This window comes from Pleurodeles waltl, chromosome 6, assembly GCF_031143425.1.
Source record: "Pleurodeles waltl isolate 20211129_DDA chromosome 6, aPleWal1.hap1.20221129, whole genome shotgun sequence".
Classification (NCBI taxonomy): Eukaryota; Metazoa; Chordata; class Amphibia; order Caudata; family Salamandridae; genus Pleurodeles; species Pleurodeles waltl.
In genome coordinates this window covers 1445380171-1445406228 of record NC_090445.1, presented here as the reverse complement: position 1 = coordinate 1445406228, position 26058 = coordinate 1445380171, and the positions used below count along the sequence as shown (strand labels likewise).

The 26058-nt window shown below is 43.1% G+C and overlaps 1 protein-coding gene across 2 annotated transcripts in view; it reads left to right on the top strand.

Annotated features, from left to right (window-relative positions):
* Positions 1-26058, top strand: part of WDFY4 (WDFY family member 4) — a 778336-nt gene that overhangs the window by 687499 nt on the left and 64779 nt on the right. For both annotated transcript variants that reach the window (XM_069240880.1, XM_069240879.1), the window contains exon 54: positions 4625-4716. In XM_069240880.1, coding sequence (XP_069096981.1) covers positions 4625-4716 — 92 coding nt within the window. The remainder of the gene's footprint in view (positions 1-4624; positions 4717-26058) is intronic.

Here is a 26058-nt window from a genome sequence, read left to right as displayed (position 1 = left end):
GTGAAGGGTCCCAAGAGCCCAAGAGGACCCCATCCTTTATTCCTAAAGAGGAAGGGTTACCAAGGGGGACCCATCCTTTTTGCGGATCTGTTACCACCCAAGCTCAGGAGTCAGTACTTTTCAATGTTTTGAAACCAGCTTTCAGTTGCATAACATTGATGCATCCCATAATGAATCGCCATTTAGAAAGGATGGCCTAAACACACTCCTTCCTAATAGCGATCCATTATGCCTTTCTGCACTCATTTTGTGATATAGTGACCTGTTACTGAATAGCAAAATGAGTTTAGTACATTCAGAAACCATCTAGCAGTCGCACACCCTGTAACTTAGTGAATCGCAGGCTTTGCGACCACTAAATGTCTTCACACACCTGGCCATTGAGTGGCATGCTATCCCTTTACCACTCCCCCATATTCAGGTGAAAGTCTTTTTTATTATTTTGGAAATTGTCTGAAACCTTTAGTTCTCTCTGGTGACAAGTTTAATTTGTTTAGAGACAAACCATTGTACCCATCACTGTTTTAGGTCTTTCCTACAGACAGCTTTATCTCTTTGTTGTCAGAATACCTATTGTACCCTAAACCATACTAACTTTAGGCTCTGGGTATGTCCAATGCTTGTCCTTGGTTGACTTTCTTGTCAATCTCATTTGCTTGCTTCTTTTTCTTGAGATCCTTCCACTCCTTAAATTCATGGAGCTCCTTTTTTCTGTTGCTTTCAGGCTGCATCCCCCCTTCACAGGCCCACACCCTCACTCCCCATATTGCTTTCCCACCCCAAGCTCATCCATCGCTTCCAACATCCACCACTGACCTACTTAAGCTTGTTTTTATTACTAACCCCTGATCCATATACACCCAGGCAAATCAATCAGTCACCTGCCTCCTTCTGCTCCCTGCCACTTTTTATAGGTGTTGAATTTCTCTCCCTAACATCCCAGCCACATTCTTGTGTTGCTTCCACTTCTCTCCTCATCCTCTGTTTTGCATTTTTTTGGACTTTAATGAGGGCTTGGCATCTCAAATTTGTCAGTGGACCACTAAGGCAAGACCAATACATACCTATTTAACAGTTGGTTTTTACAAAGTGAAACCAGAAAACCTGGATTAATTGCAGCTTTCCCGCTCAACAAAAGCGTGTGATCGTAGGCACCTCCAACTACGTGAGGTCAGAATATCTCCTATATAAAAACGTATTGTATTTGATTTAATAGACTATAATGTTGCTTTCTTTGAATCTGGGTCACATGCAGGATTCACCTGACAACTGTGTTGCCTCTTGGTTCAATAATGGTACTGTTGACAGGGTGGGAGCGGGGCAGGAATGGTTCCAAATTTAAGTTAAAAAACCATAACTTTTAACAATTACTTCTCAGTGCAGTGCTGTTATGTGATGTTTTAATGTCAGAGCTTCCACTTGTTAAAGAAATGAACTTTTTTGCATTTTGAAGAGACTTTAATTACTTATCTGATTTTTGTTGAATGATTTTCATGTCAAGCTTTGGCTCGGCTCTAATTCAGCTGTCCCTGCTAAATGTGTTGGCACGCCCACCTCTATAAGCAGTTAACAGAGACTTAATTTGAGTGCCTGGATGAAAAGTGCAGTTCACAATTAATAAGTCCAACCAGAACATACTTGATTTAGGTCTTGGTTGACTGAATGCTCCGTCACAAATGTGACGGATATCTCGTCAGCCTTATTACGATCTCCATAGGATATCATGGGATCGTAATAAGGCAGGCGGGATATTCGTCATGTTTGTGACAGAGTATCCCCCTCCGCCAAGACCTTAATCAGGCCCTAAGTTATCTAAGAACTGATTTTACACAATTTGATCTCATTCCATTCTGCAGAAAACTAAAAAGCCATAAATATCAAGAGGATTTTAGTAAGGTCTCCTGTCTGCCCACTTCTAAGAAGAGCAAAAATAAATGGTATAGTCTCTATATTCCAAGCTAGCTGATTTAAATTACTGGGTCTTAGAGGAGACCAGCTCCATAAGAATCATTATGTACAAGTACGCACTGTATCGAGGCAGCCTGATATGCTAAGGCAAATGCATTTTTTGTCTCCGCTGTAAAGCATTTTTCTCTTGAGAAATTCGTACACTCCCACCAAGTTTGCTGGTGATCCTTTTCCTTCCCACCTTAGAAAGAGTATTACTCACGCCCTCTCCTGCCTTCACAAACTTTCAGGGCAAACCACACCTTGCTCACCCCTGGTCCCACGACTGCTCAATTCTACACGCTCGTGACGAGGAACTACCACTAGTAAAATAATTCTCGCCAGGCTGCTGTCTTTTTGTGGATGTGCGCCTGGCATAAAGCCACTTATGCCCGTACACATTAATTTACGATTATAAATGGCTGTGTTTTACCCCCCTGACAATCACCTTTCTTTACCATTTCTAGAGAGACACACTTATACAATAATAAACCAAAAGTTATTTGTCCACCAATTAAGCTTTCTTGCCGGCCTGCAATAAAAAAAAAAAGGGGGCGGACCGGTAAAAAAAATGGCCAGGTAGCAGCAGCCCTGCCACTAATAGACATAAACCTCCTAGACCAAGGCTTGGGGTGACCAGGAGTCCCGGATTTGCCGGGACAGTCCCAGTTTTTCACCAGCTGTCCTGGCAGATTTCGGGAAATGTAGCTAATGGGACGATTTTTTTACAGGGTCAGCTCAAAACATTGAGAGGGGCCATTTTGTGGTTTCAGAATCAGGGATAGTTAGCAGCTGTTCTAAGAAAGCAAATTAATTAACAAGCATAATACTGGTTTCAAAAATCGCATTCTATTTATGTTCTTAGTGTCTCTTCTATGCTGACGAGTGCTGCCGTTCGGTGCGCTCAGTTGAAGTAAAATTGTAGTCCTTCTATGTTTTTGTGAAATGTCTTGGTTTTTGGCTTTAAAATTCTGGTCACCCTAGGCATAAGGTTACTAGATGAAGCCTTGTCACTAGGCGTACCATGCGTTTTTGTAAATAACCTTGTGCAATCTGGGATGTGTAGCCTTGGATCATTGGACTAACACTGCTGAAAGCAAGTGTTGGGAAAAGGAAAGTCCAGCACTGGATCACTGTGTCGCTGATACTACGGAGTCTCTGGTAATCTTACTAAGAGGTGGGGCAGTGCCCTTCGCTGCCAGTCCCCAAACCCACCCATTCCTAAAGGGGACAGGCTCTCGACACGTGTGCCAGTCTCTTAGGGCCTTATTTATACTTTTTGGTGCAAAACTTCACTAACGCAGTTTTGCACCAAAAAGTTTTGCACCGGCTTGCACCATTTTTTAGCACCAGATGGGCACCATATTTACGGAATCGTGCAAGCCGGTGCAAAGGGTAGGCTAGCGTAAAAAAAGAAAATTATGTTATGCAGGTTAGAGTCAAAATAAATGATGAGCTTTATTTTTGTTATGCTAAGGGGCATATTTATACTCTGTTTGCACCGAATTAGCGTCACTTTTTTTACTCTAATTCGGTGCAAAACTAACTCCATATTTATACTTTGGTGCTAGACCCGTCTAGCGCCAAATTTATGCAGTTAAAGTCATTTTTTTGGAAGTGGAGACCTACCTTGCCGTGCAAAAAATGACTCTATGGCCTTAACGCCATATTTATACTCCCATGCATAAATGGTGCAAGGGAGGGAGGAGGGGTCAAAAAATGAGGCGAAGCTTGCTTTGCCCCATTTTTTAAAGCCTGGGTCAGGGCAGGCGTTAGGGGACCTGTGGGCCTATTTCCATGGTAGAACACCATGGAATAAGCCCACAGGTGCCCTCCCCAGGCCCCAGGGGCACCCCCACCCACACCAGAGGGACTGCGGAGGATGGGGGACCCCATCCCAGGTAAGTACAGGTAAAATTGCATTTTATTTTTTAAAGTGCCATAGGGGGGCCCTGAAATGGGCCCCATACATGGCACAGGGTGCAATGGCCATGCCCAGGGGACCCTTGTCCTCTGTGCTGGCCACTGGGGTGGTGGTCATGACTCCTGCCTTTTCTAAGGCTGGAGTCATGTGGCATGGTAGGTTTAGCACCATAAAATGACGCTAATCTGGTTAGAGTCATTTTTTTTTTACTCTAACCTGCCTAAAGTCATTTTTTGGTGCTAAATCCTCTTCTTCTATACTGCCAGCCCCACCCGACTAAAGTTATTATTTTTTTACTCTAGCCTACCCTTTGCACCAGCTTGCACCATTCCATAAATATGGTGCCCGGCTTGTGCACAGAAATGGTGCAAGCCGGTGCTAAACTTTTTGGTGCAAAACTGAGTTAGTGCAGTTTTGCAGCAAAAAGTATAAATAAGGGACAATATTTAGTAAGTTTGCGCCACTTTTGCATAAAAAAATAACGTTAATGCGACGCAAAAAAAGTATAAATCAGGGCCGTGGTGCTAGCACCAAAGTATAAATATGGAGTTAGTTTTGCACCGAATTAGAGTTAAAAAAAAATGACGCTAATTTGGTGCAAACAGAGTATAAATATGCTCCTTAAATTCATCCAGCCAGTGAGGTGTCAGGCAGTCTTTCGCTGCCACAGTCACCCGAACCCAGAGAGTGCTAGAGGTGCATGATTGCGCTGTGACGTTTCTTATGTGTTAACTTCTCATCCTTCTTCTGCAGGCATCATGCAGGACGGAACCGTGCTGGGTGACGTGCTGCTTCCTCCGTGGGCTGAAGGGGATCCTGACACCTTCATCAGGTTACACAGACAGGTAACTGAGGAGGAAGTACATCTCGGGTTTCCGGTCTTAGACTGCACGTGCTTCACCTGAGCAGTTTCTGGGGCAGGGAGCGCCTCAGAGGCGGTAGAGGAGGGGAAGTGAAAAAGATCCCTACTGGTTGCCTCGCGACCCTGTCTTGTATCAAACCTTCACAAGTTATGTTTCCTGTCTAATGATACTCGAACACCTTGCGTTATGGGCTTCTGCATTATGGGCTTTGCACTTTAGCCATTCCTAATCTTGGGGTTTACTCGTCAGTATGCAAAGTATTGAAAAGTTTCTCTCGCAGGTGTGATTATGTTAACTTGTACAGTTCTAACGTCCTGCTGAAGTAACTACAAATGGAAAACTTATTCCATGGGTTATTTAAAAAAAAGGAAAAGTGTGAATGCAGGTGGATTTCGTTTTTGTAACTGTGATTTTTTTTATTATTTTGAGAGAAGGGGCATTTTGAGCATTTTGGAAGTACGGCTTTCCAAGCGTAAAGACGAAGCTTGGGTTAGAGGGTAGACAGCTAAAGTTAGGCGTGTGTGAAATTAAAATTATGCCCTATGGCACCGTAATTCGAATAATTTGGGGAATTTCGCATTATCAAGAAATCACCGAAATTATGCCATTACGCCAGTCGTGTAATTACCGTTCACAACTACCGTGAAAATATAGCACGGAAAGAACGCGAAAAACCAAAATCCAAGTGGCTATTGTTGACTACAATTTAAATGTTCACTTTATTTTTTTAAGCACAAAGTGCGATCTTGCATACAAAAAATTTACGCGAGGACGCATTTTGCGTTTAAATCTAATGTTAAATGACGGATTTGCTTTTCATATTTACCATCATTTTCCAGAATTTTTGTATGATTACCCGAAAGCAGATTACGCGATTTCCGCACATATCTTGCTGAAATGTGAAGTCAGACAAAAAAAGAAGATGGGAGAAAGTTGTCGGGAGAAGACTCGTAGTGGCTTGAGGAAGACTGACTTGTCAAGTCGTGAAGCAATGAGAGCAGGGGAATAATTTGGAGGGAGCCGGGGAATATATGAGATCTGTGAGGAATTCCTCATTTCTCCACAGGAGGGAGATCTCAGCCCAGTTCTGAACTATCCTCTTTGCAGGATGAACGGCGTTGGTTTGCCGAATACGAAATCCATAGTTAGTTGACTGTCCTATTCAAGAACCAACAAACGCTGCGAGACCTCTTTAATTCACTGTTTCAGGACCCTTTCATGCATGATTTCTTTCTTTGTCACCTTTCCCCGTCTTTCTCTTCCACCTTCTTTCCCTCTTTTGTGGTTTTCTTCCCCTCTCTTGTTCTGGGTCAACTTCTTAAGAGGAAGAATAAGTGAGGTCCCCACAAATGACGTCCGGTGGGCCCCACCCGAGCCACAAGCAGAATGTAAGCATTTATTTATAAATAACTGCTGATACATTTTTTACACACCCAAATGAGGAATTGCATGCAGACTTTGATGCTTTTTAGCACTAACATCGGAAATGCACCGATATTTACAAATAATTTTCCTAAGGGAAACTTCAGCAGGCTTGACCTGCCATATTTTGCTACAGTAAAACTATGGGGAATGCTTAAATTAGCGCTAACCTTGTGATTCCGATCCCTCCTCAAACATGTGAGGGCCATAGCGTATCGGGCAACCCAGCCCTAGCAGGGAAGGTCGAAGGACCCTTGGGGCCTCAGGCAGAAGGAGACTGTGTGACGCCCTCCCAATTTGCACACAACGTGAAATCACAGAAAATGACTTTATAGTGCCATCAATTCACTATTGTTGCACGACTTTGCAAGAAGAAACTTTTTTGGTGCGGATATCAGTAAAACAAAAACAAATATGAACACTAATAAATAAGTACATATATATTAAATTTTAATTAACTGGAAAGATGTGGCCTACGTCTCTTCTAAACGTATACGTTCAATCAAATGATAAGTTTCTCTCCATATCGGTTCATTAGATACATATATGCATAGAAGGGAAATGTATTTTTTTTGTTTTTTCCCTTTTCAGCACTTCTTCTCTCTGAAGGTGTCGTTTCTGAGAATGTATGAAGAGCCACTGGAGATGGCAAGCTTGTCATCCAAGAAGGCAGGGGTGTCAGTCATGTAGTGCAAACAGCCAAAAGCAGCAGACCACCGAACAGGGTCAATGACAAGCATAAAGTCAAGGAGTGATGGGAAAGGTAGCTGATTTGTGGACTCTTAACACATTGTGATAGCTTTGCAGATAATGTAGCTGAGCTGGAAGATGTTGCGGGCTGGCAAGGAGGATATATGGAGTTCCATCAGTGTTAAGATGTGGTCATATTTCTTCATGCCCTAGTGAGGTGTTCTACAGCATGTAGTATACCCTTAAGGGGGCAGTGTGGATTAAAATTTCAAGATGGTTTCTCAGATACCAGGGTATGTACAATAAAGATATGAAAGCATATAAAACAGTTGAAAATATCTTGACTTCTATTAAATGCATCACCCTAGTCACTGAAAAACACCAAAAACTACCCAAATACAATCATATGTGGACTAAAACCTTTAAGTGTTCTGATACTGTTAATTAGTATAGTATACACTCACGTGATTCCAGAGTGCATTTCATTTTGTAAATTAGCATGATGCAGATTGAGTTAACAGATTTGAGATACATCTCCTCTCATTTGAGTTCTCCTAATTTTGAACAAAGCCAGGAAAGCACACGTTTAAATGCAATTAAAAAATGCTGCGAGCCAGGCCCACTAACCGGTCCATTTCCTTGGCCCTCAGAGGGCTGGTCTGTGGCTGCAAGACCGATGGGAGAGAAGCCAGGGCTCTGGGGTCTCAATAATTCGTCTAGGGATATAACAATATAGAACAAAAATATTTGCCTCATCAACTAAGTTTAATGTCTCAAATTGAAGTGCAGAAAACATAAAGATGGTGTTAGTAGAGGTCTTCAAATTGGGGCGAGGCTCACCTGGTGGACCTCAGTTTATCAAAGGGGGGCATCAACCTCAGCAGTGGCTGAGATTAATTCAAGTATTCCATCCTTCACTTTTCTGTATACTTTAGTGAGTCATCCTAAGTGAGATGGGTATGCCCAGACATGGGCCCCATGCACACTGTGTCACTGGAACCAAGCTGTACCTGGATGATGATCCCTAACTAGGGCAACACCTATCCTGTGTTGCTTGTGTTCTGGTCAGGGAGGACCTGGCAGTTCAGCCTGGCCTGTTCCAGTGGAGCAGGGTCAAGATTGATTTGCATATGGCTTGGTCCAAATTGAGGTGGCATGGTGTGCAAAATAACAATGGAGTGGAATGCAGCCTGAGTAACAGCTAGTTGCTGTGATTAATTCACACATTCCATTCATCATTTTTTGTGTACTGTTTTTTGTGGACAGTGAAACACAGCCATAATTTTGTCGCAGTGGACCCATAACCCCTGAAGGCCACGGTCCCACTACACTCGCTTCATCATTGATAGCTATGCTCTTCAGAGGGGCTTGTTGCCCTGGGCATTGCAGCCATGGATCAGTAATGCAAGGCCCATAACAGCAGGCTTCCTCCCTTAGACTGCTCAGCACTGGACCATGGCTGTTTGTCCCAGGTGTGGAGGGACCTTTCCTGACCTTCGCAGCTTTGGATCATGGGTGTGTGGTGTATGAGAGAAGGGACAAGTGGCACAGTAATGTAGCCTGATGCAAGAAGATGATGCCAGTCAGTTAAATGCAGGCATAATCTGGGTTTATTAGGTCCAGAACATCCATAAGCCCTGGTGCCACTGCTCCTGCTGCACTACTGATACCTACAGCCCTGAGAGAGGCTTCCCATGAGCCTCACAGCTACACTCCTGCTCTGCTAAGCTCATGGACTGGCACCTCTACCCCAGAGTGTCTAACCATGGCTGGCTGCAATGCTCACTGGAGGGAGGGACTCTCCATTCCTCACAGCTCTGAAACGTGGCTGCAATCCCCATGGAAGAGAGGCAAGTAGCACAGCAATTGTGCCATGAGTGCTGGTGCAAAGTAAAAGTGTCCCCCCGCTCTCTTGCCACTGGCTTCACAGTAAAATAAAGCCATAATTTGGGAACACTGGACACTTAATACCCGGGGCAAATGCCACTGCACCTGCTGCTCTACTAATGGCTATGCCCCTGACCGATGGCTATGCCCGAGCAGAAAGGTAATGTTTTAGTCCCATTTATTTTGCATGCAATGTGAAATCACAGGAAATGACATCACAGGAAATGATATCACAGGACATGGACCTTCACATCGACCTATGCAGAAAGCCATGGTACAAAGTATTTGTGATTTATATAGCACATTAAACCTAAAAGTTATCAAAGCACTGAGAGATGGGGAGGACCCAAGGGGGAGACTGACAGGAGCGAAAGAAAAAAAAAACACGACAGGCAACCGAGAAGTGGGAAACCGTCTTCTGCCAACTACTCAGATGAGAAAAGCCATGTTTTAACCTGTTTACGAAATGGCAGATGGGCACTTAAACATTGTGTGACAGTTTCAGTGGGGCGGGAGGGGACTTGGGGAAGCACAGGAGGCACCTTCCCTTTGCCTCTCAGACATGGCAGAGCACTGAGAGGATTAGGGGAGGGAGCCCACTAACCCATGGACCTCGTACCACGTAAGCATGGCTGAAAGACCCAGGGGAGAGTGGCCGTCCCCATAGCCTGGCTATGCCACACCTTCACTATAAGGCATCCGGTAGGAACCTCCACTCACGTCAGCCTCACAACCATGGACTAGTGCTGTAAGGCCTAGGAGAGTGGACCCAGGAGCTCCTTACCATTGGCCTCGCAATACTGTAGCACTGCAACCCAGGAAAAGGGTGTTCCCTCCCATGGACCACCCGACCATGATCTGCAGCTGTGAGGCTCACAAGGGTGTTGTCCCATCCTCTGGCATCACAGCTATGATGTAGTGCTACCAGGCCCATAGGTTATGGCCCCACTGCCCTGGGCTTCACATCAATGGTCTGGTGCTGCAAGACCCTAGGGAAAGAGAGTCCACTTCCCTGGACCTCACAGCTGTTGTCCCCAGCCATCGCTGCAAGTGCCAGTAGCCAATATTCCATTATCACTTCACAGGAGAATTTATGCGTTTGGAAAAACACTGCACATGTAGAGACACATTTTGTGTGCAGAGACTTCAGAAGCTGTTTATTGGGCAGCAGATTTTTGGGGTTTTATTCTAAATCCCTCTTCTAAAACAGGTCAGGTAACTCAGCTGGAGATTGCGTTTATCAAGCTTGATTACACTTATACTATATTTAAGCCTAATCCCTTTACTACCTCCCGGAGTAAGCCTTGACTGCTCGCAATTGCAAATTTTAAGTGACAAGTTTAGAGAATGAACTCTGATATTCAGACAGAATGAAATAGTTTTGAGCTTTGAAACACCAGTGGTAAATATCCGTATCTACCATGCATACTGTCCAGTAAGTACCCACTGACACAGGACCTAGTCCACCTGGTATGTTTTAACCATGGAACTAGGATATTTGACATCTGATCTCAGTTTTATGATAGAAATAATCACCATGTTCTAAAGCTGAGCAAGGCCAATAACATAGTGGTGATTCCCTGGGAGGGGCAGCACCTTTGCCTTTCCATCAGAATCACTGAAAACCCAGTTGTGGTCTACTTGACTATTTGGGATATCAAACCAGACAACACATTTTTAATGCTGGCCTCCCATTTGGCCAAATTGTGGGCTCTTGTGCAATCACCTTTTTGAACTTATTGCCAGGGCCACTAGAATTTTGTGATTGTGTGACCTCTGCATTTTTCATATATTTAGAGATTTGCCACATAATCCATCATCTACTGCATAATCTGCAGGTTTTAACAAAAACAATTTTAGTTTCGAGCTCATGTGGTTCAAATGTCCCTAATAACACAACACATGTTGCCGCACAGCTGAAGATCCTATGCAAAGCTGGACTAGCTATCTTACTGTTACAACTAATGCCCACGCAGTGGTAACGAGTGCAAAAATGACAATACAGTGAAGTAATACTTTCATACAATGTGCTGAATTATACAGCATAATATGCCTTTTCTTGGTGCATAATTTACTTATCCTTACCACATAATTTGACCCTCCCCTGCCACATATTTCCAGTGGCCTTGCTTCTTGCTCTGCTGCTACCTTTTGGCAAGATTGGGAGTGTTTTGATTCAATGTAAAATACTGCTAGTCACCAAGATTTTTAAAAATGTTCAAATATTATATTTCCTGAGAGAAGGGAGATGCCCAGTCATATGTAATAATTACCTAAATGCAGTACAATGGTACCAAGCGGTGGTGTACTGCAATGCTGTGTCTACTAATTTAACAAACTCTTCAATCCTGGGCAAATAACACTCGCCCTGTGCCTCGTCCACTGATCTAACAATACAGCAGCACTTTGAAACAGGCTTAATGTGAGAAATACACACCAAAAGCATGCTTCTTGGCACTGGCTCAGCTCAAGGTCTAGTTTGAACCACAAGTCTATAAAGAGCAAAGCTTCCACATGGCTCCTGCCTGCCACTCTCCATCTAACCTGGATGTGGCATTACAGCTAGAGCTGCTGACTTTTTAACTGAGGAACCAGGTTCTAGTCTTGGCGTCAGCTCAAGCCTGTGATTATGGGCAAATCACTTAATCTCTCTGTGCCCAAAAACATGAATGTCCTTGTGTATTGTAACTGATTCTCATGTAAAACACACCAATAACTTCAGGCTGAGTTTACGCTGTACAAAACTGATTAAGATGGGTTTCATTCCTCATTCAAGGCTGTTTGCATCTAGGGTTGCCACCTGGCTGGTTTTCTGTCCCGTACTGTTCTGCATCATGTCCCGGCAGGTGTAAAAATAACCGAATCACCTCAAGCTGTTATTTTAGCCCTTATCGGTACATAATCAAAACAGCAAGTATAAACAGAAAACACATTTAAATGTGTTTTAGAGCTGTGTTTGATGCCTGAGTAATAGTTAAGGTAAACAAATAAAGAAATGTTGTTACAAATGAATGTACGATTTTCCTTAAAGTACTATTTATTATTGTGTCCCTGCATTTGCAGACTCCTAAAACAGCAAAAAACGGTCTGATTTGTTCTCTTGGAAAGGTGGCAACCCTATTTGCACCCCAATAGTTAAAGATGATCCTGAATCTGGATGGCACAGGACCCCTCTTGTGCAGCAACACCATCTCCTAGACACTGACAAGCATCTTTTTCACAGCTCATCAAGGGCTAAAAAAGTGAGAGTTGCTTGTCATTCCGAAGGGCCTTCCCCTATTCCGGGCAGCACTACACATACCTGCGAGGCCCAGGAGAGAAATGCAACTACCCTGGGCCTCGCTGTGCTGGAGCAGAGGTGCAAGGCCCAGTCAACCGGGACACTGGTGAGAGGCCCCATGTTGGTTGGCTGAGCACAGGGCCCTGGGCAGCCGCCACTGCTGCCCATGTCTAGCGCCAGCCCTGATCTACCGGTGTGAAATTAGGCTATTCTTAGTGATGCAATCATAAAGGAATTGCCCAATTAAGTCTTTCGATATTACTTCCACTATTTCATAGTAAGGGTTGCAAAATGTTTAATTGCTGCTGACATCTAGTGATCCTTGGATGATGAGTACAAGTGCTGGTAACGTAAACTTATCCATCCTGCTAGGAATATTGGGTGCCATTAAATCCCATTATTTGCAGTGCCTAGAAATGACACAGGGGCACCATGTAAGGAATAAGTTACTGTCAGTGATCGCATGGGATGTTGTTTAATGCACATCCCCTCTATCCCTTCTAACACCTTTCTGCAAATGACTACTCCGGGAGCTGTCTGTGCAGTATTAACCTCACATTCATCAATTAATCAATCAATCAACCAATCAGTAGATTTGTAGAGTGCTACTTGTCACCCATGAGAGTATCCAAGATTTGGCAGGGTCCAGTTGATTAGCTGAATAGCCAGGTCTTCAGGGATTTCCAGAAATCTGCAAGAGACAAGAAATCTGTAATGCCCATAAGGCCACAAATTTCACTACACATTTCCTTATTATTTTCCTGTCCACTTTGCAGGGGTGTCTGGTGAGCTTTACCTGGTTCTGTTTGCTTGTAGGTTTTCCTGAACTAGAGACTGAAGAGAATCTGTGACTTTTAGTCTTTGCTCAACAGACACTCTCTGCCTCTGAGTCGCACGTTTTTCCAGATACTTTTATGGAGAATTTATTCAGTAGTTATCAAGCTGATCCTCTCCATGACTGCTGCTTTTTCCAGTATAAAGTGTTTCATTCTCAAAGGATTGGCTGGCCCTAAACAATTGGCAGTTCATTGAGCATAGCTAAAATGTTTTTCACTTCAGGAATTTGAGTAGGTTTTCCAGAGACTCTAAAGGTTGATTTTCTTCTTCCAAGCTTGGCAGGTCACAAGCCACAAGCATATTGCCTATGAATATTCCTCTCTGATTGCCCCCCCCCCCCAAAAAAAAGATGAAATCCAGTTTGACATGTGTGTTTGCCTTGCGATTCCAAACTATAGGGCCTCATCTCTGTTGCAAAAAGGCCATGATCAGTGGCATAATGCAAAATGATAGGTCCCCCCGCAGTATGTGAAGAGTGGCCCCCTAGTCTCACATATTTTACAGCTGGTTATTGGACTTGGGCTGAATGGGGGCCTATTGAAGGGTTAGGGTGCCATTGGCAGGTTGGGTTACGCCCTCGCCCCTGATCACCAGGTGGCCAGATTTATGTGCTGGGATACAATTTGGCTGCAATAATCTTTGTCAGGTATCCCACTCACCCCCTCCTCCCACACACATACTGTAAATCTGTCCATAATGAGTATTTGTCCCCAGAATAAGGATTATCAAGCAGACCCAGAAATGCAGGGTTCAAATCTGCATTTAGTGTCTCCATTCTGGGAACAAATACACTCCCATTTACCACCTGCTCTGTAAAGCGGAGTGTTCTCTTCTCCCTTCGTGTCATGACCCGCGGGTGGGGGGGTCCAGTGAAGATCAAGCTTCTCTTGCAGTCAGAGCCTCAAATGATTTTACTAGTCTGGGCGAAATAATTTGTGTAGTTTCAGGAATTTAGCATTATGCTTGTTACACATAATTCCCAAATGCATGCTTCCATGCCACTTTGCTTAATTATATGCCAGTTGCTGTAAAACAATTACCACAAATGCACAGCTCAGGGTAAAAATTGACTGCAAATTCACAGAAACAAGAGCATGCCAGCAGCTGATGTTTGCAGCACTTTCGTTTTTTTCTACCTTTTTTAGCACAAATTGCATTCTTGCGTCAACAATTAATGCAAGGGCGTATTTTGCACTAAAATATCTAAATAGCTGATTTGCATTTTTGTAATTACATGTAATTTCGGAATTTGTTGGCACAATGTTGTGTAATTACGCGAAAGGAAATTACACAAACTTTGCACACTGCTAGATTTTTCCAACCAGATAGTCTGAGTGGCAAAATCAGGTCTGGTATTCCTGCACCCTGGAAACATAGATTCGAGAACAGTGGGCCACTTATAATTCAGCAAATCTTTGTCCTACCTGGGAATACCGCTGTGCTCAATTCGTATTTGGGCCCAAGTGGCTTAGAATCCGGAATCGACTGTGGACCCATTCTTCAAGTCTGTGAAAAGCTATTTCAGATTTCTTCTGACATTGATGGTCTGAAGACAGCTTCTTTGGTTGCGGTGTCAGCTGTGTTGGGACACAGCAATGTTAGATGCATTTCCTGGAAAGGAGGCACAGCTGAGAAGAACATCTTAGTTAAATTGCCATTTCTTGGACATAAGCTGTTTGGGCAGAAGATGGGAGAATTAATATAACCGGCTTCTGAGGATGCTAATATCCTGTGACATTTCATCAAATCTTTCAGCAGTGGCATGGAGCTATTCCTGTCACTTTGCTCATTCTGTCCCCAACGTGTCCCATAGGGGTAATTTCCCTTCTGAAACTAGAGGACATGTGAAGGTTTTCTACCAGTTCTCTGAAGGACATTAATCCTCACTTCAAGGTATCAGCCTGCGTGACTTTGTGTTTCCATGGCTTCTTGAGATTTTTACTGCCCCTCATCAGTGCTCTTTTCAATATGTGTTCCAGATGTGTATAATTTCCACTTACTGTGAGAAATGTGAAATTCGGTGCTCATCCCCAGGACCTTCTGGTTCAAAAAGCTCCATCAGTGAGACTTTGGTTGTGGCCTTTGGGGACACAAGAGCTTGTGTCTTTGTTTTGTGCTGGCTAAGACATCATCTGAAACCTTGGTGAGGCATGCTTTGGCCCCTTGCAATATGGTTTAGAAAGATTGTAAAGTCTGGGTTCCAGTCACCAGATCACAGAGGATCAATCTCCAGTGGTGGTTTGTGACTAGTTGCCTCTCTGAAGGGATAGATCTTCATCTGACTACTCCCATAGTGTTCACCATCAATGCTTGCTCCAAAGGAGAAAGCCCATTCTGGTTCTGGGTTTAGATCATGGCTGGTGGTCGTACCAGGAGACTGCAGTATCCTCAAATTGAAGGGAGCTCAAAGCACTTTGGGTGGGGATGATGTCAGACTATGTTCAGAGAGAGCTTCTGATCATAACATGCAATGAAGCGTCAAAATCAACAGAAAGGGACGATTGAAAGCAAGCAATCTGCTCATCTGGCCAATTTTCTCCTTTTTGGGTGAAGTCACACCTTCATTCTAATTATGCACCATATCTCTCCAGTGCCGCACATTGAGGGTGGTGTTTCCTTCCTCAATGAACTACTCCCTTTCAATCAAAGTATTCTAGGAGATCGTGAAACATCTGGCAGAGCTGTGGATGGACATGTGGCCTCTTACCTGGACGCCCTGCTTCGTCTCTTTAGTTCAAGGTGGAGAGAGCAGGGACATGGGGGTTGGGCGCGCTGTCATTCTTTTAGTCCAGGAGACTTATATTAGCTTTTTCCCCTGATTTCAAGGGTGTTAAACAAGATCAGGAGGGAGGTTGTTTAAGAAGTTCTGGTTGCTCCATTCTGGCCTTGGAGATTGTGGCTTCCTCTAATATAACCCTTAGCAGTGGTTCCAGAGTGAGAGATTCCTCTTTCTGTCTCCCCTTTTAGGGGCCAGTTTTACCCCCTTGCCAGTTGGGTTGAGTTTGACAGTATATTTCTGAACATCTCGGGTCGATCCATCTGGTATGTAAGTAGAGTTATTTAAAGCTCTGCAGCTTTCTAGAAAGCTCTCCAAACTTAAGTCCTTTTGCCAGCAAATGGAGATATTTTACACTCGGGTTTCCTCCTATGAGCTCTCCCCATTTCTCGGTGACCCTTTGCATAGATTAAATGTTTTTCTTTATGGGTTTGTCTTATGTGTATCTCCTTCAATACCACTGCAGTTGTCTTGTCTTCAGGGGACCTTGGGGGTTGTTTGCCTTGATAGTGGACTGTGTGTCTCGTCTTGTGCAGGGTTTTGATTTGGCAATCCCTGGAGTAAGGCCTGGGATTCTTTTCTTGAGCTCTTCCTTTGGTCCTTCATGAATTGCAGAATGCCCCTTTGTATCCATAGAAGATGTACCAGTGATGTTTTTTACACTTAAGGTGGAAGACTACTATCTGGGTAAGACATCTGGGGGAGGTTGGAGTTCTTCTTTCTAAGGAGCCTTTACTTAGGGTTTATGTCAAAGGATTTATGCCTAAAGCCTGGTTCAGTTTTCACTCCTTTCAGAGGATTGCCTTTCCAAATTTGTAGCCTCATGTTTCAGACCAATCGGCGAAGGAATGCCATGTTCTTGATTTTGGGAGGGTGGTGAGAGACTATCTTGCTCATCCTGAATCCTTCAGGAAAGTTAATTCCTTGTTTGTTTCCTTAGGTTGGGAACAGGGATGTCACACCTTCAGTGTTAGGTGGACATGTCCTGACCTATTCTGCTCATTAGATTTCACCTTGCCTTTAATGTTAAGGGGTGGTCGACAGGGAGGATGGCTGCACCATTGGCAGAATGTAAAGGTATTGAACCTGTCTAACGTCTGTCCACGTAGGCTGCACGTAATACTTTCAGGTTGCATTACAGTTTGACCCATCTGCTGCTGTTCTGTGTGCTCTAGTGTCTTGCACTGCCTCTTCTGTTTGATTTGCCTTCCTCTGAAAATGTTATAGGACTGTGGACGTTCTCCTCATTTTTAAAACTGTTGTGTTGATTCACATTTCTATGGAGTCCTCTGTTCGGAACGGGAACAATCAGATGGGTACCCGCCATGCCTGGTTCCAAGAATTTATATCTGGATGGGCCAAGGGGGTTGGTTCGGTGGGCCAATGTGTGCCCAATTTTTGACAATTCTGGAGGTAGTCTACAACCTGGGCTCTGGTGCCACTGCACCTGCAGCATCATTGGCAGGTAAACCCCTGTCTCCTCTTCCCCAGCACCCACCTCCCCACTGCAGCTTGCCTTAGACATGAGCTAAGCTCGCCACCGGGCTGTTTTCTTTTTTAGGGGCATGGCCAGAGCTTTGTCGCAGGGGGTATTTTTCTCCCTATCAGTTCACAAATAAAACAGCTATTATTAAAAAAAAAGCACTATAAAATGTATTCTAGAGATTTCTCATTTAACCCTGACTGATAATTAAAGTAAACAAAAGAGAAACAAAAATCACATTTGTGGACATGCAGGGAGCACTTAACAGGTGCTTTCTCTGTGGCCTCTTTTGCTGTTATGGGGAGGGCCAAGGTCATGTTTGGTGGGCCTGGGAGTCACTATATGCATGCTGCTACATGTATGATTCATGCCTAGAGATGAGGATGAGTGGATTTAGGGGTAAAGTCCGGATTACTTACCAGTAAGCTTAATTACTCTGCATCCTATTTTCTGTGTCACTCCCCCACCCATTTCCCCGGCCCCTCCGCCTGTGTCGTCACTATTTTATCTCTGAGGCTTGCTATTTTCAAGAAGCGCTTAGTAGAATGCAAGGCCTAAACGATCATTAGGATTAGGCCATTTGTTTGTAATTTCATTCATCTCTTTTTTTTAAGAGTTGAATGCTTGTCCAGGAGGGAGGGTAAACCTTCAATTTTCGGAGCGTGACACGGAAGAGTAGGACGTGGTGTAAAGATCACCCATACCAAACCACTGTGCAACGACGACTGCCAGTACTGTTTCCATTTATTGTCCCTGCGAAGGCCTCTCGGCCTCGTGCAGTATACCTAATCCCTCCTCCCACCCCTTCTCAACCAGGGATATCTGTTTTTATGTTTTATTTCAATCTCCTGCCTCGTATCGCCTTCCCCACGTGAAACCTGAGAAGGGTGCATGTCATCTATTCTAGGACGTACTACTGTAATATATGTCAGTGTGCAAAAACAGATTTAAAAGTTAATTTTAACCCGCACACTGTAGAGACCCTCAGACTGCAAGTGGTGCATGAGTCGAACCGTGGAACTGCCACGGGCAACCACAGAGCAGCTTCAAACTCAGAAAATAAGTCCACCGCCGTTACAGAACAGAAGGAATATAACGGAGCAGTCAGTCGTAGAACATATTTTAACAACCACTTACCAGAGAGAAACAATCAAAGGGCAGCCATTGACAGTTACACGACAGCCAAAGCCAATCACAAACAAGCAACAGACAGTCAAGGAGAAGCCAGGGCCATTAGCAACGCACAATTACAGAAAACCACGGGGGCAATAAGGAACAATCAGAAATATTACGGAGCAATCTATTACAGAACAACTGGCAACCACCACTTGATAGATAAAGCCAATCACAGAGCAGTGAGAAACAATCACAAAATAGACAAAGGCAGTACTGAGTATCCAAATACGAGCAGAGTGTAACCAGAGATAATCTGAAATATTGCAGATAATTCAGCCACAGAAATCATATATTAGTTTTCACATACTCACAAGTTCAACATTCTCTCTCAAGCTGTCACATACAGACACAGAACAGCAGCACAAACATTTTCACAGAGTTGCACTCACAAAATTCTGAAAAGTCATGCACATAATCCTACACAGTCGGAGACCCTGAATACAACTGAGACGGAGCAGAATTAACACGTGGACTTCCACTCCACCTGATTATAAGTATCTGGGTTTTTCCAGCCGGTAAATTTGGTCAGTAAAATATACTGAAACAACCAAGCCTCGCCCTAGGGCCCAATGAATAAATTCATCCCCTTCTCAAAGAAGGTGATAAATGTTTGCGTTAAAAAATTACTTGTGGTTTGATGACTGGAAAAATCGGTTCCACACAGTAATTCCCCATTCCAGGTAGTTTCACTCCTAATTGGATGGTACTGGAGCTATTTACTGTGGTATCTAACTAGAGCGTGCCGTGCAGCCCATGCGTGCTATGATGACAGCGGGCAGTCTGGAATGGTGAGGTGAGGGTAAACGGCAGTTGGAGGAAGTCAGAAGGAGCTAGGAACTACCTGCTCTCCAATATAGCCTTAGAACCCGCCGTAGCGGGCTCTACCGGCTATTAAAGGCCCGCTCCCCGCGTTAAATGCCCGAGCCGAAGGCGAGGGCATTTAACAAGGGAGAGGGACTTTAATAGCCGGTAGAGCCCGCTACGGCGGGTTCTAAGGCTATTAGAACATTCTGCCACACAGGGCAGAATGTTCTATTAAAAAAAAAAATGTTCACGGAGCCCGAGGGGATTAAAATCCCCTCTGGCTCCGTGAGGCTTTGTTCACAGCTGTTGCTGTGAACAAAGCGAACATTGGAATGTTGGCGCTGTGGGCTTTTACCAGCCAGTAAAAGCCCGCAGCACTCCATTGTTTTCAATGGAGCCTCCAGCATTCCAATGTTCTAATAAAGCAATAAAGCATCTTTACAACTTACCTTGGAATACGAATCTTCTCTCCACAAACTGGCAACAAGTTTATCCACCGTGCTGCCTTCAATACTGTCTACCAGTGGCTACTGGAGAGCAGGTTACGACGATTAGCTGCCGGACATCGACGTACGACTCGCTGGTTGCGGTCAACTTCCCGGAGGGGTTCCGGATGTGCCGGATACTTCATCTCGGTTTGCTGGAGGATCGGAGGTGCTGCTGACCTGTGAAAACGTTGCTGCATTTTTCTGGAAAGGGGATCGGCTCCTGGAGCGCGCTCGCACTGGGCACAAGCATGCAGTCCTGCTTGAGACACTAAAGAGCATGCAGTCATTTTGAAGTCGGGCATTGGTGCGTCGATGCACGTAAGGAGCGTGCTGCCTTTTTCAAGTCCGGCATTGGCGCGTCACTCTGTATCTGCACCTAAGAGGACATCATTTTAGTGTCAGGCAAGTGCCTATTCTCTAGGAATTTCTCATCGGTGATGTGCTCACCATATATGTATCACAGCGCACACCCGAGAGAATTGTCATCGGTGATGTCCACACCATATATTTATCACAGCGCACGCCCAAGAGAATAATTTTAAGGGGTTACCTCGGTGATGCGCACACCTTTTACAACACTTTAGAGCTTTTGTTAGATTGACAGTACTGTGTGTGTGTGTGTGTGTGTGTATTTTCATAATGATTCAAAGGGTGTAAGTGTAGCATACCCATTGTGGTGCAGGGAATCTTCTTATTAATTTTTTTTTCAGGAAAAAAAACATTTGAAAAAAGAAAAACATGTGTGCTCAAGCATTTTTCCTTACACCTCCTGTACTGTTTCTTCCCAGCGCAGGTGAACCTGCAATGAAATGGACTGATTGGAAAGATTATTTCCTAAACTATATTACTGCCATTGAAGATGAAAGTGGGGAAGAATTTTCGAGCGTCAGAAGAAAATGTATACTTTTGCATAGTTTGAGACAGGAAGGTCAAAGAGTTTTTATGCAAATGGAAAAGAAAACTAGAGCTAGTGATTAAAATATTACTTTTGACCATTGCAGGGGACCATTTACTCTGAATCCTTAAATTCATCCAAGCTCTATTATCTCGGTGAACGGTTCTCTGCCTCTGAGTATTTTGAAAGGACTATATCCAGTAAGAGTAGGGGTTATTCTGTAGGCCCGACCATACTAGTTAACTTCTTTTCCCAAACAACACCTGCACTAATGGCCTCCTGTATGGATCCCATAATGACTCAGCTGAAAACGTTCCACAGCACGATTACCTGCAGGATGGTTGTCTGGGGTATGTTTTTCTTTTATGCCATTCCTTAACAAGAAGTTCTTCCACTTATCTGATACAAATTGAGGTCCATTGTCACTCAGGATCAATCTTGGAATGCCACTCCAGACAAAAATGAAATTATCACAGACTTGTCAATTTCCTCACACACTTTAAATTCAGGTCACTTTGAATAAAGATCCAACAGGACTATTACAAATATGGAATTACCTAACAAATTCAATACTGGACACAAAATGTCAACAGCAAACTCTTCCCAAGGACCTTCAGGACAAACACCTACACCTAAAGCGGGTCTAAAAACTTTTAAACACTTGTCTGCGTTGGCACACATCTCACGAACATGCATAGCTCTCTCAATGTCAACACCAAACCCAGGCCACCAGTACCAAATTTTAACTCTTTTTTTGGGATTTTACAATGCCAAGATGGCCTTCATGTGTCACATTAAGACTTTTATTCCTAAGAACTCTAGTGAGGACAATCTTTTCACCTCTCATGAGGAAATCACAGTCATTTATAGTCAACTCATCTTTAATTTCCCACCACTTAAGATGTTCCTTGGACAATTTGTTTTTGCTTAGCCAGTCTAACCTAATATATGCCATTACTGCACCTAAAACTTCATCATTACTATAAGCTGTTAACCACTCCCCCTTACTTATAACATTGTTCTCTGAGTCAGTAAACCATACTTCTGCGGCATCTGCTAGGGCTACACTGTATTCATCCCAGTCACATGCACTACAATCCTTCATGGCTAATGGTGATCGGCTTAAATAACCCGCCACCTTATTTCTAAGACCTGGCAGATACACAACCTCATAGACGAAGTCCAATAATCTTAACAACATCCTAGCAATGCGTAGAGTAGCCTTCACTGCACCCTGTGATGTTAAAACCTCAACTAAGGGCTTATGGTCAGTCTTCAGCATGATCTTAGAACCCAATAGGTAATGTCTAAATTTTTCCATTCCCCACACGGCTGCCAGCATCTCCTTTTCAATGACAGAAAATTTCTCTTCCGTGGGAGATAAGGCACGTGAAGCAAACGCTATTGTTCATTCTATACCCACATCAGATTTTTGTGTCAGGACAATGCCCAGACCTTTGCCACTAGCATCAACAGTTAGGATGCTATGCTCTAGGCTGTCAAATCCTTGGAAAAGAATAGCAGTGCAAATTTCTTGTTTAATCTGTTAAAATTCTTCATGCAATTCTGCGTTCCACTTAAACCCTTGTTTGTCCTTAAGCAGTTGCTTTAATTCATAGGTTTTAGTGGAAAGGTGTTTTACACATTTTGCATAAAACTCTACTAGCCCTAAAAAGAACCTCACTTCATCCTTAGATACAGAAGCTGGAGCATCCCTGATAGCAGACAAAATACTTTCGTTTGGAAGGATGCCATGCCTACCAACTTCATGCCCCAAATACGTAAGAAACTTCCTTGCAAATCTGCATTTTTTTTAGTACAGAAGTCAACCCATTAGTAGCAAGCCTTTCCATTACTAGCATTAATCTTGCATCATGTTCCTCATTGTCTTTCCCCATAATGAGTATATCAGCTTGGAAATAAGCAACCCCTTCAGTGTCCCACAATATTTTGTGCATTAACCGTTGGAAAACAGCAGCAGCAGAAGCAAGTCCAAACGGCATGCAAACAAATCTGTAACACCCAAACGGTGTTATAAAGGATGTTCATTTCTTACTTGAATGGTATTATGGAATGTGATGGTATGCCTTCTTCAGATCAATTGTAGAAAACCACTGACTACCTTTAGATTTTGTCAATAACTCGTCTAACTTGGGAAGTGGAAATTTATCCACTACTATGTTCTTTTTCAGCTCTCTTAAATCAACACAGAACCTAATTTTTCTATTGGATTTACAGACTACTACCAAGGGTGCTAATCATTCAGCACTTTCAGTGGGTTCTATTATGCCAATACTTTGTAATCTGTCCAGTTCATGCATTACAACTTCCTTCACTTTCATGGGAATGTTCCTCACTTCGTGGCATACCGGGGTAGCTCCTCCCTTAACTACAATTTTATGTTTATATTTGGATAGTTTGCCCACATTACCTGAAAATACCTGGGGAAATTTCTTTAACAACTCATCTTCTAATAGTTTACCATGTTCCTCTAGAGATAATACTTGTGGATCACTACTAGGATTTAGTATGATTTCTAATGCTCCCTGATCTATCCCCCTTAGACAGAGGATCTTTTTTCTGCCACAAACATAGTACTTTGTGCCTGCTAATCTGTAATTCCAACGTTAAACTCTTACATCCCACCATAGGAATCTTCTCACCCGTAAATGTAACTTGGTGAACACTGGACGGTGATTATTCACTCCCTAATAATTTTGCAAATTTTTCCTCTCAGAGATCTTTACAACTAATAGTATAAGGTGATCCTGAATCAGCTACCATAAGTATCTGTACATCTCAATTTTTCATATAACACAAAAGTTTCTTTTTCATTCCATTGATTCCTAACACGGTGTTTTCAATACTTAGGATTCAATCCTCATGCTCTGATTTACCAACCCTCAACAGGACATTCTTGCCCATTCCCACCACACTTAACCATTGAATTATTAACTTTTTTCCTACAAACTTTCCCAAAATGACCCATAATACCACAAGAGGCGCATTTAGATTTAATTACAGGGCAACTCTTGTCTCTCGCAAAATGTCCTTTGTTCCCACATCTGTAACACACAGCACTCTTCTCCTGCAGATATTTCCTCTGTCCACATTTTTGCGTAACACTCCTTGCATTAACAAATGTATTCTCCTCATTCATAAATTAACATACCTATTTGACTTCCTTCCCATTACTCGATACAGCTTTGGCACAACGCTTTGATTCTGTTTTCCTTACTATGGCAATAATTTTGTTCATGGGAACATCTCCACATACCCATAGCTTTTCTTGCACTGATGCGTTATTAGAATGCATTATAATTTGATCACAACTAAGTTCATCGTGTAGTTGTCCAACCTTGCAAGTGATCGCCAGCTTTTTTAAGAGAAGACACATACTCAGCAACTGTTTTATCCTTTCCTTGTTTGCATTTAAAGAAATTGAATCTGCCCACAGCCGCATAAAGTAATGTGCGTCCAAGTCTTCCAAGACATGTTTGAACACATCAGGATCATTAATAGCTCTAGTTTTCTTTTCCATTTTTGTAAAAACTCTTTGACCTTCTGGTCCCAAACTATGCAAAAGTATACGTTTTCTTCTGACGCTCGAAAATTATTCCCCACTCTCATCTTCAATGGCAGCAAAATAGTTTAGGAAATATTCTTTCCAGCCAGTTCATTTCAGTGCAGGTTCACCTGCTCTGGGAAGAAACGGTAAAGGAGGTGTAAGAGAAAATGTTTGTGCATACATGTTTTTCATTTTTTATTTATTTTTTCCTGAAAAAAAGATTTAATAATGAGATTTCCTACACCACAATACGTTACTCCACTTACACCCTTTGAATCACTATGAAAATATACACACACACAGTACTGTCAATCTAACAAAAGCTGAACAGTGTTGTTAAAGGTGTATTTATTGTTAGCCATGTATCAGCCAAATCGTAAACAGGGTCACACTAAGAGATTCTAACAAAGAGCCACTGATAGGATTCCACAGCAACTCAGTGAGATAGAAACAATATGGATGTGTTTTCACATATTAACAATATACTCACAGGCACTACCTAATTTGTAAATAAATATTTGCAGCGGCCTGCTGTTTTTCATAGTAGCCAGCCGCTGATGCTGCCAAATGCCAGGGTTGCAGAATAACATGGCTTCCTTGACTTGATTCCACCTCAAAACTCCTTTGTCCATCACCCTACACTTTCTCTATCTCACTGTGACGGGTTATTGCAGCTTTCTCCCTTTATCTCTGTTTCCTTAGCTGTAGCTTGCTTCTTCTTCCCTTGCCCTGCATCTAAGTCGAACAATGAAAGAACATAATTCACGCTCCCCAAAAATGAGTGATGGTGCCCACCTCCCTCACAGATTACAGGCCACAGGTGAATGCACGGAGGCGGTCAAAGCGCCGATTTTGGTGCTGCAAACTTCATAACACGTAGGGTGATAGGCAGCCAGAGAAGACCCAGAGAGTATATCGGACAAAGGGCACCACCAAACAATATTTTTAAATTTAGGAATAGAAACTCACTGCAAATTCTTGCCACTTGCAGTGCTGATGAAATGTCATTACATAAAAGATACTGAAACAGATTCACTACACAGTCATCTCTAGGTTTATTAAAAATAATCTCAAATCATTCAGGTGAAGTTTCAGCACAGCGAGGTACAGGCACTCTCATAGTACTCTCCAGTCATAGAGTAATTGCACACATATTCCATGCCCATTATTGCCCTGATAACCAATTGTATTTACTGTACCTCTTACATGACATATATGCAGAATCTGTATTTACAATGCTGAATTCTGCATATTTCCCCTTTTTTCATACTTTCCTCACTAGTAGATATTTTCATATCTGACCTAATTAAACATGTCATGGGAAAATAGGACTGTGATAATTATTGCATACCTCAGAAATCAAACTTCTGTGCAAACTTTGCTCTTCACAGGGATTGAAATGTAACTTCCAGCTCTTTAGCAGAGCCAAAGCCAAGGATGTTAAAGGCCTCGCACCCATGTGCTGAAGCTAAACAAACTGGAAATCAGCAGATTATAGGTACTAAACCACTGCTGCAAGAGTCAGAAAGAATTCACATAACCTTGCTGTGCCTCCACCATTTCCAGAGTCAATCAACAGTCTGAAACCTTCCCACACCTCCTTTATTTTACCTTTCATGAGGATGATCACATGGGTGTTGTTGAGTAGATACCGATATTACTCTAGCCATCCTAAAACGATGGGCATCCTTCCCACCTCACCATGTACCATCCTAACCAATCCTTAAACCCATGCAGTATCATCTCAGTTAACCACATAAACATCCCAATCGCCACATCACACAACAAACGCTACTGAACGTGCATTTTACTTTATGCTTAACAATGCTCAGTCAACTGTTATGATCAAAGCAGACCTCTCATACCTCTGAAACTCCCATAAACTAATTGCTATTTTTGTTGGAGACCTGGATCTTCCCAACCACAAAACATATCATTGATGCCTGTGTCCCACAAGACTTCAGTGTCCATCAGACTGACCCACAGAACAGAATACTAGCATTTACTTCTGTAGCCTT